The 15,640-nt window shown below is 42.4% G+C and overlaps 1 protein-coding gene across 2 annotated transcripts in view; it reads left to right on the top strand.

Moving 5' to 3' along the window:
* The first annotated feature begins 14,181 nt into the window (after positions 1 to 14,181).
* Positions 14,182 to 15,640, top strand: part of LOC147332439 (Na(+)/H(+) exchange regulatory cofactor NHE-RF2) — a 38,693-nt gene continuing 37,234 nt past the window's right edge. Inside the window, exon 1 of one of the 2 annotated variants that reach the window (XM_086288973.1) lies at positions 14,182 to 14,966. In XM_086288973.1, the coding sequence (XP_086145099.1) occupies positions 14,520 to 14,966 (447 nt within the window). In that variant the 5' untranslated portion in view covers positions 14,182 to 14,519. The remainder of the gene's footprint in view (positions 14,967 to 15,640) is intronic. The other variant, XM_086288975.1, reaches the window with a different exon arrangement.

Here is a 15,640-nt window from a genome sequence, read left to right on the forward strand (position 1 = left end):
TGACCTCCCTCCAGACCAGTGTTGGTCAAGTTACTTGAAAAAAGTAATCAGTAACTAATTACTGATTACTTCCCCAAAAAAGTAATTCCGTTACTTTAATGATTACTTATTTTCAAAAGTAATTAATTACTTAGTTACTTAGTTACTTTTTTAAAACATGATTTACAACCTGAATAGGTGATAAAGCGATAGATCTTTCAGCCCAATTCTACTTTTTCTGCATAATCCATCATACAAAATGTAATCAAATGGAAAGGTCTCTTTTTTTTAAACTTGTTTAAAATCTTTTAACTTTATGCATCAAGCAAAAATTTAATTATATGCAACTCTCTCTGAAGAAATTAGTTTAACATTTAAAACTATTTTCTGCACATTCCAGCACATAAAATAAAATATTCTTTTGTGTTTACACTCACTATTTCAAATAGATGCAAGTAAAAAACAGCAGAAAATAAATAAAATCAAAGACTCAGCGGTCCTGTTGCTCTATTTTCACCTGTAAAGCAGGAGTGGGGTAGGCGGAGGTGTGCTCTGGTGCAGGTGTGCCGCAGCGGTCAGTGGAAGAATCCGCGAGTTTCTCTGTGAATTTCCCATTACGTGGTAGCTTGCTTGGAAGTTTAGGGGGTTTCTTCCCACGCACAACGGACACTAATGTTTTTGTCACTTTTTATGGAATCAAAGTCAAAGTAAGGTCAGTACTTCCACGCTTTAAACGCTGCACGCTCATACTCTCTCCTGCACTCGATACAGTGGGGCAAAAAAGTATTTAGTCAGCCACCGATTGTGCAAGTTCCCCCACTTAAAATGATGACAGAGGTCAGTAATTTGCACCAGAGGTACACTTCAACTGTGAGAGACAGAATGTGAAAAAAAAATCCATGAATCCACATGGTAGGATTTGTAAAGAATTTATTCGTAAATCAGGGTGGCAAATAAGTATTTGGTCACCTCAAACAAGGAAAATCTCTGGCTCTCACAGACCTGTAACATCTTCTGTAAGAAGCTTTTCTGTCCCCCACTCGTTACCTGTATGAATGGCACCTGTTTGAACTCATCATCTGTATAAAAGACACCTGTCCACAGCCTCAAACAGTCAGACTCCAAACTCCGCCATGGCCAAGACCAAAGAGCTTTCGAAGGACACCAGGAAAAGTATTGTAGACCTGCACCAGACTGGGAAGATTGAATCTACAATAGGCAAGCAGCTTGGTGTGAAAAAATCAACTGTGGGAGCAATCATCAGAAAATGGAAGACATACAAGACCACTGATAATCTCCCTCGATCTGGGGCTCCACGCAAGATCTCATCCCGTGGGGTCAAAATGATCATGAGAACGGTGAGCAAAGATCCCAGAACCACACGGGGGGACCTGGTGAATGACCTGCAGAGAGCTGGGACCAAAGTAACAAAGGTCACCATCAGTAACACACTACAACGGCAGGGAATCAAATCCCGCAGTGCCAGACGTGTTCCGCTGCTGAAGCCAGTGCATGTCCAGGCCCGTCTGAAGTTTGCCAGAGAGCACATGGATGATACAGCAGAGGATTGGGTGAATCTCATGTGGTCAGATGAAACCAAAGTAGAACTTTTTGGTATAAACTCAACTCGTCGTGTTTGGAGGAAGAAGAATACTGAGTTGCATCCCAAGAACACCATACCTACTGTGAAGCATGGGGGTGGAAACATCATGCTATGGGGCTGTTTTTCTGCCAAGGGGACAGGACGACTGATCCGTGTTAAGGACAGAATGAATGGGGCCATGTATCGTGAGATTTTGAGCCAAAACCTCCTTCCATCAGTGAGAACTTTGAAGATGAAACGAGGCTGGGTCTTCCAACATGACGATGATCCAAAACACACCGCCCGGGCAACAAAGGAGTGGCTCCGTAAGAAGCATTTGAAAGTCCTGGAGTGGCCTAGCCAGTCTCCAGACCTCAACCCCATAGAAAATCTGTGGCGGGAGTTGAAAGTCCGTGTTGCTCGGCGACAGCCCCAAAACATCACTGCTCTCGAGAAGATCTGCATGGAGGAATGGGCCAAAATACCAGCTACTGTGTGTGCAAACCTGGTAAAGACCTATAGTAAACGTTTGACCTCTGTTATTGCCAACAAAGGTTATGTTACAAAGTATTGAGTTGTATTTTTGTTATTGACCAAATACTTATTTTCCACCCTGATTTACGAATAAATTCTTTACAAATCCTACCATGTGGATTCATGGATTTTTTTTTTTTTCACATTCTGTCTCTCACAGTTGAAGTGTACCTCTGGTGCAAATTACTGACCTCTGTCATCATTTTAGGTGGGGGAACTTGCACAATCGGTGGCTGACTAAATACTTTTTTGCCCCACTGTATATGATCCATTGTTGATCTGCACACAGCTGTTGCCACGAACGTCCCACTCGCTTACGTCACTGTCGTGAGACATTCTCACAAAAAATCACGATTTTAGTAACGCAGTAATGCAGCGTTCCTACGGTGAAGTAACGGTAATCTAATTACCGTTTTTGCAATAGTAATCCCTTACTTTACTCGTTACCTGAAGAAAGTAATCGGATTACAGTAACACGTTACAAGTAACGCGTTACTTACTGCCCATCTCTGCTCCCAACTGATCAGGGACCTGAATTACTGAGAATAATTAAAATAAAATAAAGAATAAAATCACTGACGGCCACAAGTGCTGCCCCTAAGCCCCCTAGTAGATGCACATACTGTCGTGCGAAGAAGTGTTTGCCCCCTTTCTGATCTCCTGTCGGAAAGGGGGCACCTGTTCTCAATAAGAAACCTAATAACTAGTTGGGCCATCGTTAGCAGCAAAAACTGCAATCAAGCAGCTAACTCTTTTAGAGCTCTGTGGAGGAATTTTGGTCCACTCATCTTTGTAGAATTGTTGTAATTCAGCCACATTAGAGGGTTTCCAACATGAACCACCTTTTTAAGGCCGTGCCACAGCATCGCGATCAGACTCAAGTCAGGACTCAGGCCACTCCAAACTCTTCATTTAGTTTTTCTTGGACTTGTTGTTGTTTTTTGGATCATTGTTGTATTGCAGAACCCAAGTGCGCTTCAGCTTGAGGTCACTAACGGATCCATTCTCCTTCAGGATGTTTTGGTAGACAGCAGAATTCATGATTTTCCAGGTCCTGAGGCAGCTAAACAGCCTCAGACCATCCCACTGCCACCACCATATTTGCTGTTCCTTTTCTGAAATGCTGTTTTACTTTTACGCCAGATATAACGAGACATACACCTTCCAAAAGTTCAGTTCTTCTCTTGTCAGCCTACAGACTGTTTTACCAAAAGTTATGTTCCTTTTGCTCAGCAGCGGTTTTCGTCTTGGAAATCTGTCACACAGGCCATTTTTCCCCAGTGTCTTTCTTTTGTTAGTGTCATGAACTCTGACCTTAACTGAGGGAAGTGAGGCCTGCAGTTCTTTGGATGTTGTTCTGGGCTCTGTTGTGACCTCCTGGATGAGTCATCACTGCACTCTTGGGGTAATTTTGGTCGGCCTGCCACTCCTGGGAAGGTTCACCACTGTTCCATGTTTTTGTCATTTGTGGATAATGGTTCTCACTGTGGTTCACTGGAGTCCCACAGCTTAAGAAATGGCTTTATAACCTTTTCCATATTGAGAGAGCTCATTTAATTTGTTTCTTATTTGTTCCTCAATTTCCTTGAATCACTGCATGACATCTGGCTTTTGACGATCTTTTAGTCTTCTCCACTTTGTCAGGCAGGTCGTAGTTAAGTAATTTGTTATAGAGAACAGGTGTGGCAGTAATTAGACCTGGGTGTGGCTAGAGAAACTGAACTTACCAACAAAGATGTGATACACCACAGTTCATTTATTTTTTTATTTTTTTATTTTATTTATTTATTTATTTATTTTTTGTGTCCCGTTTGGATCTTTAGCCATCAGAATTGTTGTCTTAAGGCCAAGAAAGATGCCAAGCGGATTTATTTTACCAAGTGGATCATCATGGCCTTGCCATATTGGTCCATTTGATTGACCTTTATTATAATTATGAATTTATTTTATTTTCAGTTGCTACAAACGGGACAGACATGACTGGGGGATAGGACAGGGAGAAAGAATGAAAGAAAGAGAGGGAGAGAAAGAAAACCAAAGGGGAGAAGAGACGGTGAGAAGGGGGGGAAGAAAGAAAGAAAAACAGACAAACAAACAAAACACCTGGGTCACCTGTATGGAGAAAAAAAACAGAAGAGAAAGCAAACAACAAAGAGCAACATAATAAAAAAAACGGCACCATCACAATAAACTAGCTAGCAGTAGCTATCAGTAGATACTAAGTAATAAACGATATTGTGCAGCACGCAAGATAGACAGCGCACAATGTGCTTTGAGGCAGCAGCCAAGAAAGCTGTAGTCCACGTCTGTGAATACCCGTGTGTACACCTGTGTGCATACCTGTGTGGATCAGCGTGCTTGTATTCCAAAGGTTTCTCCATGTAACGATCTGCTAGGGAGTGTGGGGAGCCACAGCCCCGTCCTCCAGGGTATGAAGCAGGTATGGAGGAGATCAAAACTCCAGACATCCAGAGGCCCCCAGAACACAAGAGACCAAGGAAGACCAACAGAGGGGCAGCCGCGCCACTGTCCCAGTAAGAGCTGAGGAGAGAGTCCCAGATGAGGGCTCACTCAGCAGCCGCAGAGCAGAAGCCAGGGGGAGTTGCAGTGACGCGCCGGCAGCCAGCTGTGCCTGAGTGACCGAGCCCCAGGCCGAGAGGCCGGGGGCACCCCACCTCCGAAGTGGCCCGAGCGAGCCCCAGGCTCCAGGCCCCGATAAGCGGCCGCCAAGGAGTGAGCCGGTGTGTACCCGGACGCCCACCCCCACACACAAAGAACCACCAACACACCGACACCTGAGGGAGTCCGCCACTGGCAGGGGAAGTGGTGGTGGGTGGAGATAGGCCTCCAAACCTTGGAGGGCCTGAGATGTCCCCAGAGAGGTGGCGTCTGATACCCAACCTGACATATAGACACAGACATACAGGCACACACAGACACAAACATCCATTCCCACCCTCATGCTCTCATATGCACTTACTCCACACTCAACCAACGTGGAGACAGACATAAAGAGACGCTGTACACACGATCACACTCCCCAAGCGTACGCTACGAACCGGGTCTAGGTACCCTTGCCCCTGGAGGGGGGAACTGCACCCAGACCCAGGTGGTGTTACCCTTTTCCCTGTGGTGGGGAGAGGCAGACCGCCCCGACTCCGCAGCAGCAGGGAGGCCCCACACTCCAGACCGCAGTCGGACGACCAACTCCTCCTAGCCCCCCCGCTCCAGCAGGCCGCAGAGAACGGGGGTGAGAGAAGACTCCAAACCTCCCTCCACCCGCTCATTGTAGTGTTGATGCATGTGTGTTCTAAGGTGCATTTAAAACCCAGGAGGGCATGGAGCTACCTGCCAGAGAGCAGCAGGTAAGTGCATAGTCCCTCCTGCTAGCCCTCAATGTCTACGTGTATTCAAAATTGAATACACCACAGTTCATTTATATTATATATCAGATTTGTTATTGGCATTGATATACACCATTGTATATCAATTTGAAATCCTAGGTGACTTCCTGCTTGAGTTATTGCATTCAAAAGATTTTCAGAAAATTTGACCTCTGACCTTGAGTTAGAGGTCACTGAGATTCAAACACATGTGGGGTTTTAGCAGATATACCTATGATATGGATTTCAAAATCTTACGTCACCTTGTTCTCGGGTTTTCACATTCACAAACTTGGGTGTCCATGCTGCCCGCCCGTCCCCCCACCTGCCCATCCAGCGGATGAGTTGGGTCTTCGTAATGTTATTGCATGGACATGTATGACTGCCTTTGGAACTGGGTCATTAGTGTCATTTGTGTTTATTGATGATGTGACTGCAGACAGAAGTAGTAGGATGAACAGTCGTGTTTACTCGTCTATACTCTGTCACATTCTGCCAAAAGCTGCAAAACTGATCAGACAGGGCTTAACAATGGAAACGGTTAATGGCCCAAAATATACTGCAAAAGAGTTTCTCGGGGCTAATAAATCAGATATTCTTCAGCAGCCAAGTCAGTGACCTGATCTCAACCCAAAAACATTTCAGTAATTATAAATGCAAAAGTGAATGAGGTTGTTATAAAGCCCAACGAGGTACCTCAAGGAGAAAATCAGCATTTTAGTGATGGGCTTTAAATGGACTGGGTAGCTTCAGCCTATCCCAGCTTTCACAGATTGAGAGACGGGGTACACCCGTGGACAGGTTAACAGTTCATCACAGGGATAACATACTCAAATCAGCAGCCAGTCACCAATTAATCTAAAAGCCATGCCTTCAGACTTTTTTCCCCCACACATGCAAAGAGAGATCATGCAAATTTCATGATCTTGCAAACCACTGCACCACAGAACACCTTTGTTATCCATAGTCTGTTTTACATTTAAAATATGAACTCATTATGGCAATGATCTAAGGATTTTAAAGTAACACATCTAATAAAAAAAATTGCTTGACCACTTCATAACCTCCTCTAAGATATACATATGAGTGTCTAACTCTTTTCTGCTCCACAGCCTCCACACTTGACACTTCTTTAAGAAACTTTTTACCTCACTGCTTAGCCCTTATTCTGCTGTGTTTTTACTGACAACTTGCTTTGTGGTAACTTGTGAGGGTGAACACACACAAAAAGTTTTGCAGTCATGCAGCTTTTGTTCTAGCTCCTTCAATGTCATATGCTAAACAGTATTGTTATTAAACAGAAAACAGTGCACAGTACACTAGAAGTGTTTTTTGCTCTCTGCTGATTCTAAGAAAAATCAGCCACGAACGACTAAGCACAAGTAAATGTGATCTTTCATACACACATAACTTCAACTATACTCAGAAACAGACAAATCCCAGAGGTCCTTCCAAACTTTGACAGGAATTACAGGAATGGTTTGTTCCGCTATTATTTTTGCACCGCTAAAAGACACTGCAATACAGCAGAAATCACATGGGGTTCTCACTAAGTGAACACACCTGCAGGTCCACTGGTCGGGTTTTTGTGGGGGTATTTCATTTCGCCCAGTCAGAACCGAGTGAGGTGCACCTTTAATTTCCATTAACAGCACGATTCTGGGGAAGACTCTGGCCTTGCGAGAAAGCACATCCTTCCGTGTAAAGCAAAAAACCCAGGATAGTTTGTTAACCAGCATGACGCATGTCTACTTTCTTTTCATGACATTTAGTGCCTTTTTTACAATGTTGGGTTTTAACAATGCAAAGTATGTGCATAAAAAGCAGTCATGAAATAAAAGCTAAAGATTAACACCGTAACATCTGAACGCACATAGATTAAAAAGAAAAACTCAAAAAGCAGCTTTGTGGAACTCGCAGCTATTGCGGTCATTTAGCAAATTCTGAGAAGCACATGAGACCAGCAAACTGGAAATCCAGTGATAAAGTTGAGGAAACTGTTGCCCCTGAGGCTTAAGGATGATACCTGAGAGTGAAACAGCTCATGGGAACAACACTGAGATTTTCCCACATTTCAAGTTACAGCAGACATTTTTGTCAGGAAAGCGAGCAGACTGTGATACGAGGTTTGTCACTATAACAGTGTGAACAAACCACGGCACTCAGTATAACTTTTTCAATCTAACTTTTGATTCAAAATATGAATTATTAATATATATTTTTTAAAAAGCTGATAGGTAAGCTCGTCTCCCTGCAGCCCTCTTCACGTCACGCACTCAGCACTGTACCAGCGAACAAGCTGCAAGTTAATTATTGTGAAGGTCGTTAAAATTATTGATGGCTGGAGGGCAAAGCTGTAAAGGTACTGCAGGGGCCCTTCCGAGAACCTGTTTGCAATTAACTGACGCAGGACATATCACAGATCAAAATACATGCGCAATTATTGCTCCTAAATATGAACATTTAGCAAGTGCATAAAGTTTTTAACATGTTTGCAGAAGTTATGAACAGAGGTCCAAGTTGCAAGTGTTTTGTTGTTGAAAAGAACCATGCCTCGTGAGACAATATTAGCAACACCATTTTATTTGAGGCCAAAAACAGCCCAAAATACATAAGTAAATAAAAGATGCTGACTTCAAGCAGGTTTATTACATGTAAATTTTCCATGTTTTGTTGCATAAGTACAATGTAGAACATTAAATTTAATAGAATCTGGTTGAATGAAATGAACTTGATTGGTATAATTTCAGTTTATAGCAAGCATGCTTTCTGTAAGGATTAATAATAATATTAAATAAACATTTGATTTATATGAATATGTTTCATTTTACTCTAAATTATTGCTTCATGATTTTGAGTGTTTTTGGCAAACTACAGAAAATCTGCAGCTATGTTAACTCAGGTTTTACTTGGAAAATTTGAGATAAATGCTAACACGGAGCATATTACAAAGTTTTTCCCTGTGCGCTTTAGCAGTGCAACACAAGACATTTATGTTGAGCGATGCTATTTAAATCAAAGCTTACTTCCTTTACTTACCTTAATGCTAACATGTTGATATTTAGCAAGTGTGTTAAATAACAAGTAAAGGTGTTTCAGTTGTGTTTTATCTAACGGTAATTTTTGTGCAATGGAGACAAAAGACAAAACACACAGCTGCTAACCACAAAATTCAACATGCCAATGGCTACCAGCTCGGTCGGCTGTCCAATTACTTTTCACTGTGTATAAAAATGTAATTCCTGAACAGTTAATGCAATAGTTTACTAAACCCTGCACTTTAGTCCCATCTTTGATTTAAGATCCCCTTGTTGGTCTGCAGAGGCAATTTTACAACAACTATGTCATCATGCAAACACTTTTGGATCTGGCTGAAACTTACAATATCTATCATACAAAGATATATAAAGGGAGTGCAAAATCTGAAGTATTTATATATATATATAAATACTGCGCGATCCCCAGTACCCCTAGGGGTCCTAGTAGACACACATATGGTATCCATTTCAAAATCCTACCTCGCCTGCCTGGCGGGGTGACGTCATTAACCTGTCAGCCTTTTAACAGCTTAGGGGTAAAAATAATAATAATAATACAGCATGAAATATGATTTCAGACTTTGATGCATTTAAATGAATGCTTTAACAAAGGCATGCATTTTGGCTGAAAAACACCCAAAATCTCTCACACATCATTTGCAGCACTGTCTGTCAAGTCAATCTTAACCACACCTAAAAGAAATCAGTGTATTGTTTTTGGAATTTGAATTGAAAGTCAGGAAACTTAACATTCTTTCCATGTGATTTGCACACATAGCGGAGAGAGGAGCACAGAGGGGATCAGCAAGAAGAAGAGGAGGAGGAGGAGGAGTGAGCTGCCCTGTGTGGTTAATTAAAGCTGAGAGCTGTGCCCTTCTCCACCCCACAGTGTTTTCTTTTCCTCCCTCTGCCAGGAGGGGGAAGGTAGGATGTCTCTGTCCATTTCAATAATGTATGACAGATGGATCCGAGAAAATAAACTCAAGATGCATGGATGCAGATTATTGAGTGTGCCATAATACACTGAAACCCAGATGTGATTGCTGTCTATCCGCACCTCTCGCCGCCTCAATTTCAAGTTTAAAGTCATATATAAGAGGCCTCCTGAACAAAAGAGCAGTCGGTGGAGTGTCACAGATGACCCAGAGGACTGGGACCGAGATGATGATGACTTTAAGATTAGAAAATGGCATATGTCATACTTATTAATGCAGCATTTCCTGGAGCAGTGCCATTTTCTTCACACCGGTTTATGTCTCAAAAAATCCCATTTGATATTTCAGAGACTCTCTGCAAAACCGACAGCGGAAGGAGCCTCGCAGCAGGAAGGGCTCCAGTGTGTCAGTAGCAATTAAACCAGGTCACACGGGTGTGACGGAGATCCAGATCGCGCCTGTGTTTTCTAAGTTGTTTATATCAATTAGAAAAAGCATGATTTGAGGAGATGAGGGGGTAAAACTTGGGCACTAAATTAGGCACTTGAGACTACTTCGGTTGTGATTGCGTCATCGGAATAAAATACCTGAAGCTTGTCCTGCTGTGGACACTGTGTGTGTGTATGTGTTGCGTGCTTGTTGACTCATGGAGCCATTTAGGTGAGGCAGTGACAGCTGTGACACAGACTAAAAATGGACATTTTCCCCCAAGAATTCTCCCCCCGATGGCACCAGCTGTCTTCTTTAATATAAACAGGCAGCAGAAGACCTCGCTGGTGCTGGTAAAACACATCTTACAGTGTGTGTGTGGATGCTGACAATCCCCAGCTGTTTTTCTTTCTATGCGCAGACATTCACTAAAACCTTCTTTTCTCCTCCGGGAGGTGTCAGTCACTGAATCCAACCCACCCTCACCATCATCTCTCCACCTCACCTCCACCATCCGCCAGTATAAGAAGAAGAAGCGGTGATGTGATGATGACATGGAAACTGGAACAGAAAGAGAGCTAGAGAACGTGCAAAAGTTCATGTAGGAGGAGGGTGATTGTGTTGAGCGCTACATTACAATTTCATATCTCCCCTCTCGGTCCCTGTCAGCAGAAGAATGCAACATGAAACGCAGCTCTTGCAGCACAATCAGGGCCTGACAGGCAGAATAAATCTTCATCATTATGCAAGCTCATGAGCGCATGTGTTTTTTTGTTCTTTGCGGTGAAAGGTTTGAGTTTTAGCCCTTGGGGGGGGGGCTATTTTTATGAAAATCAGCAACACGTTTTGGCCATTAATGCACAACTTTTTAATCACTCCAAATGATTAATCGCTATCAAAATTGTTCCCAGTCATTTTTTTCAGTCCGCTAATCCTTGGAGCTCCACTGCTGATGGTTCATCTAAGGACTATTTTATCCCCCAAAATAAAATTAAAAGTGAGAAATCAGCAGCAGGGTTTGTCACATTTTGAGAGAGATTTATATGTTCCTCGGGAAATGTTAACACCCATCTAAAAATAAAGTGAACCTCGGAGCAGGAACGATAACGACCCACTTTCTGCTGCTGTGTTGTCTCCGCTGAAAATTAAATTCCCTAAAGTGCCCCACCGTGAAAAGGATGATCCTTCCATGGCTGATTGACAGGAAACTAGTGTATTAAATGGAACAGTCATCAAGATTAGACAGTCCATCAGCGGGTAGGCGTACAGCTAAAATAACAGTGAGCCAGCCTGGACTCCAGGCCTGACAAACAGTGATTTCCTCGAGTTCCCAGAGGAGCTGAGAGAGGAAATGATGCTCCGACTCAGTGGAATCATCGCTGTGAAGTGAAGGATGTGCAGATGAGCAACAGCAGTTGTGCCACGGCAATACAAAGAGTAATAAACTGAGATTGACCATCTGTTTTTCATTACTCAAGGCCGCGGGCTCAGACTGGATCCAGCTGGATGAGTATTAGTCCATTAAAGGTGAAAGTTAATCACCTGCGTACTTTCTGATGAGAAAAAAAGTAAATAAACGGGATAAACTCTTTAGTTCTGGAAATCAGTCTAACCTGCTGGTGTTCATGTCAGCATCAGGTTAGAAATCACACTAAAGAAACATTTCCTGCTGAAATAAATACTTGTTATAGGCTAAAATTATTTTTTTTTAAAAGGTTCACAGTGAGTATTTTGTTTGCTCAGTATTTATCACAGACTGCTTTATTTATCCGTGTGATTCGTTTCAGTAACATACCGCCTTTTTTATATTTGTCTGCTTTTGTGTTTTTAAGCCTTTGAAAACATGCATTTATTTTTTAAAGGGTGACCGGAAGTGTAACTATGGTGTTGTTTCTACTTTGACAAGTGCTAAACGATTACTGAAATGTGAGTGTTTAGCGCCCTCGTTTTGTCATAGTATGAACTACAGCACCTGGTTAGTGGGAAGGTCGTTGGTATCAGTAACGGTTATGAGATTTTTATGTCACTGCATTCTGTTTTTATTTACATTTTCCCACCATCCCAACTATTTTGCAACTGGGGTTGTATATATACATTATTTATTAAAATCATTCATCCTAAAAATACAGATCTTCTTCTACTTCAGAATCAGAATACTTTATTGATCCCTAGGGGAAATTATTTAATACTTCTATCAGCTTTCAGTCTTTTTGTCATGCCACCATCTCTAAGGGGCTAGGCGCTGTCTCTGTGAAAGAGCCAAGAGCTTTAATTTCCACTTCCTCCATGCAAAGGTTGGCTACAATACGTGACACTGGGGAGCCCATGGTACAAGCTTTTGCCTGTAGAAGTGCTTGTTGTATTTAAAATATGTGGTGATAAGGCAGAGGTCTAACCATGTGCAAATCTGATGCTGTAGTTGTTTTCTGACTGCCTCAGTTGCATGTATACAAATGAAGAGTGAGACCACATCAAAGGACACGATGGTTTCATGTAGATCCAGGGTAAGTTTCTGGACCTCGTTCATGAAGTCAGTGGAGTTTTTGATATGACAGGGTGTGTTCCCCACACACGTCGCCATTCAATTACAGTATTTACATTTACCAATCACTTTATTAGATACACTTTGTTAGTACTATGTTGTGCCAATTTTCCTTTTGTAGCTGCTTTAATTCTTCATTGCGTAGACTGACACAGTGCAGGAAACATTCTTTAGAGATTTTGATCCATATTCACATGATAGCACTGTAACATTGCTGCAGATGTGTCAGCTGCACATCCATGATGTGAACCTCCTGTTTCACCACATCCCGAGCTTGCTCTATTGGACTGAGACCCAACGACTCTGGTGGCCATGTGAGATCACCTGAGCTTCGTGACATAGCGTAATATTCTGCTGGAATCAGCCAACACAAGATGGGCACACTGTGGTAAAGGGATGGACATGGTTAGCGTCAATATTCAGGTTGGCTGTGGCATTTAAATGATGCTCAGTTAGTGCTAAGGGGCCCAATAGGGCCTACAAGGTAGGATGGATGGATGTTTTCATGTTGCTTATTCCAAATTCTGACACTACCCTCCAGAAATTGACACTCATTGGACCTGGCAAAATTTCATTGTCCAGTATTGTTGAGCTCATGCAAACTGTAGCCCAAGTTTTCTGTTCTTAACTGACGGGAGTGACAGTCAGTGTGGTCTTCTGCTTCTGTAGCCCATCTATATCAAGGTACAAAGTGCTGTCTTCTGCATACCTTTGTTGTAACAAGTGCTATTTTATTTACTTAACTGTTTTACTTGCCTTCTTCAGAGAACTGCTGCTCACTGGATATTTTCTCTGTCTTTTTTTATTTTTTACTTAAATGACCTTTCTTCTTTTCTTGTATCCTTTTTGTTTTGCTTTTGTTCCAGCGTTCACTGGGTTGCTTTATTGTGAAGGTTTCAACAGGAAGTACAGTTGCGCCCTCCAACGCAACATAAATTCAATCAACGGCTGTAATTATGAATGTGTTAAGTTCATTTTTTTAGCAAAGATCTCAAACAGCAATACCATTGGCGTTTTTGATGGTCTGCATCAGGGGTGGCAAACATAAGGCCCGAGGTCAATTGTAGACTTTCAACTGTCTTTTTATAATTTTTATAGCGTTTCCTTCCAATAAAGATCTCCTCCGTGACTATTATACATCTCCACTGTTAAATTAATTAACAAATAAATAAATAGAAATTTATCTGTGTAATAACAAGGGCTGTTTTGTTTTACAGCTACAGGATAGTCTGGCCAATGAGTCACCAGTAATTTGTCTGTAAAGTCCAAAGAGTCGTGCTGACAGATGTATTTGATTTATAACATCAGAATCTCTTTAACATGTAGAAAAACTGAGGCATTCTGTTGAAATTCCACTTTCTTATGTTTTATATTAAGTTAATGAATGTGCAGTTAGAGTCGTTAGACAAGACTCTCAATGTACAATGAGTTTGACATCCCTGGTCTGCATTAATGAGGATACTTAATTAAGGATAGTATAAGGATACTGTATTTGAAACGGCCTACTTACTAAAAGCTTTGGGCTCATCAGTTAGATTTTAGTGGGTATTTTAGTAGCACAGTTATGACATTTATTTGAATAATAATATGTTATGAAACGGCTCCGAAACTTTAGATGAACTGTTGTCTGGACCCATTACAATTAGGCTACCAGTTGGATGTATTGAGAGTGAGAATCCAAATAGCTGGGTGTTTTCATTATTTTTAGGACACCGTTCAAAACCATTTCCTGCCACCCAGGGGCAATGTTGTATCATTTTTAGTCCTCCTTCCCTGCCCAAAACAGTGGGAGCAGGTAAGCGGTCTGGGAAGAGGTGGTGCTATTGCGCACGCGGCTCTAACCCAGAGCAAACTGTACTCAGCGTATGCTCTCCGAACTGTTGTTATGGAGAAATTTCCAGTGAGAGGAGAGGACCCGGCAGTCTATTCGACGTCTGCAGTAACAGTAATGGTGCGCTGTCGGGGGCTCTGAAGTCTGTGCGCGCCCGTCGGGTTTTTGTTGGAGTCTTTGAGCCGTGCGCTTCAGCTTGGATACAAGACACAGGATCTGCTGCTGTTGCTTCGTTACCTGAAGTTTTACACTTTGCTGCTTCTTGCATGCACTATTTTTTTCTTTTTCTTCTTGTTCTGAAGCGCATCTGTGGCTGTTCCACTTTGTGTTTTTGTACTGGGAGAGCGCGCGTGTCAGCCAGATATGTTTTCTCCAAGAAGTTTAGCAGCCCTGCAGTCGCTCTCCTAAACTCCAATATTTCCATTTATTGTTATTATTATTGTTGTTGCTGTTGTTGTTATATTTTACTTGAACACTTCAGAAGCTTTAAACTGACAAAGGGGGAAATGGCCAAAGTGGGGAAACCGCGGCTTTGTGTCATGACAAAAGGGGAGAACGGGTATGGATTTCACTTGCATGGCGAGAAAGGAAAGAGCGGCCAGTTCATCCGCAAAGTGGAGGCTGGCTCCCCCGCAGAAGCGTCAGGGCTGCGTGCCGGTGACAGGCTGGTCGCAGTGAACGGAGTAAACGTGGAGAAGGAGACGCACCATCAGGCAAGTAGATGTGTTTATTATTTAACTTGTGTCTTAGCTGGCTGAGCAGGGGCTACATCAACAGGTGACACTGGCTGATGCAGACATCCTGACACGGTGGCGCATAGCCTCCTCCTCCACTCGGCGTCACAGACCAGAGGTCTGCAGGTTATTGAATTACAAAACATTTTGTTTGGAAACAAGGGGCGTGCTGAGCAAGAACTTTACGCAGGCTGTATTCCTTCCCTTGCAGTTTTTTTTTCCTAGTGAAATTCAACAAATCAGCAAGTCTCTAGTCAGTGGCCTGAGCTTAAATATAAACCGGTCCCTGTAAATAAGATCTTAACAAACTGTGTGCTCCTCTATTTGCAAGGCCTGGCTGGTGGTCAGATAGAGTCAGCAGGCTCAGATAATTATTTTCACAAGTTTGCATGCACACGGGGGAAGATCAGCACCAGCCTCCTCTCTGTGTGCTGTATATTAGGTTTGTTGCAGCTTGAAAGACGAAAACAAACCCTCTGACTATTGTGTTTGAAGTTCAGGGAACAAATCTGCCACCCAGGTGTTTCTAAGGAGCCTCATATTCCTGCTCATATGACAATGATCTATAACAACGACAATGATAATTGTCAGTTTTGAAAACATCGCTTCCCACTATATTCCCACTACAGATGTATGGGAATAAATGGTTAGAA

This window comes from Aulonocara sp. 'chitande type north' Nkhata Bay, linkage group LG4 (assembly GCF_057382095.1).
Source record: "Aulonocara sp. 'chitande type north' Nkhata Bay isolate Kocher_YH1m ecotype deep benthic linkage group LG4, A_spYH_male_GT1.1, whole genome shotgun sequence".
Lineage (NCBI taxonomy): Eukaryota > Metazoa > Chordata > Actinopteri > Cichliformes > Cichlidae > Aulonocara > Aulonocara sp. 'chitande type north' Nkhata Bay.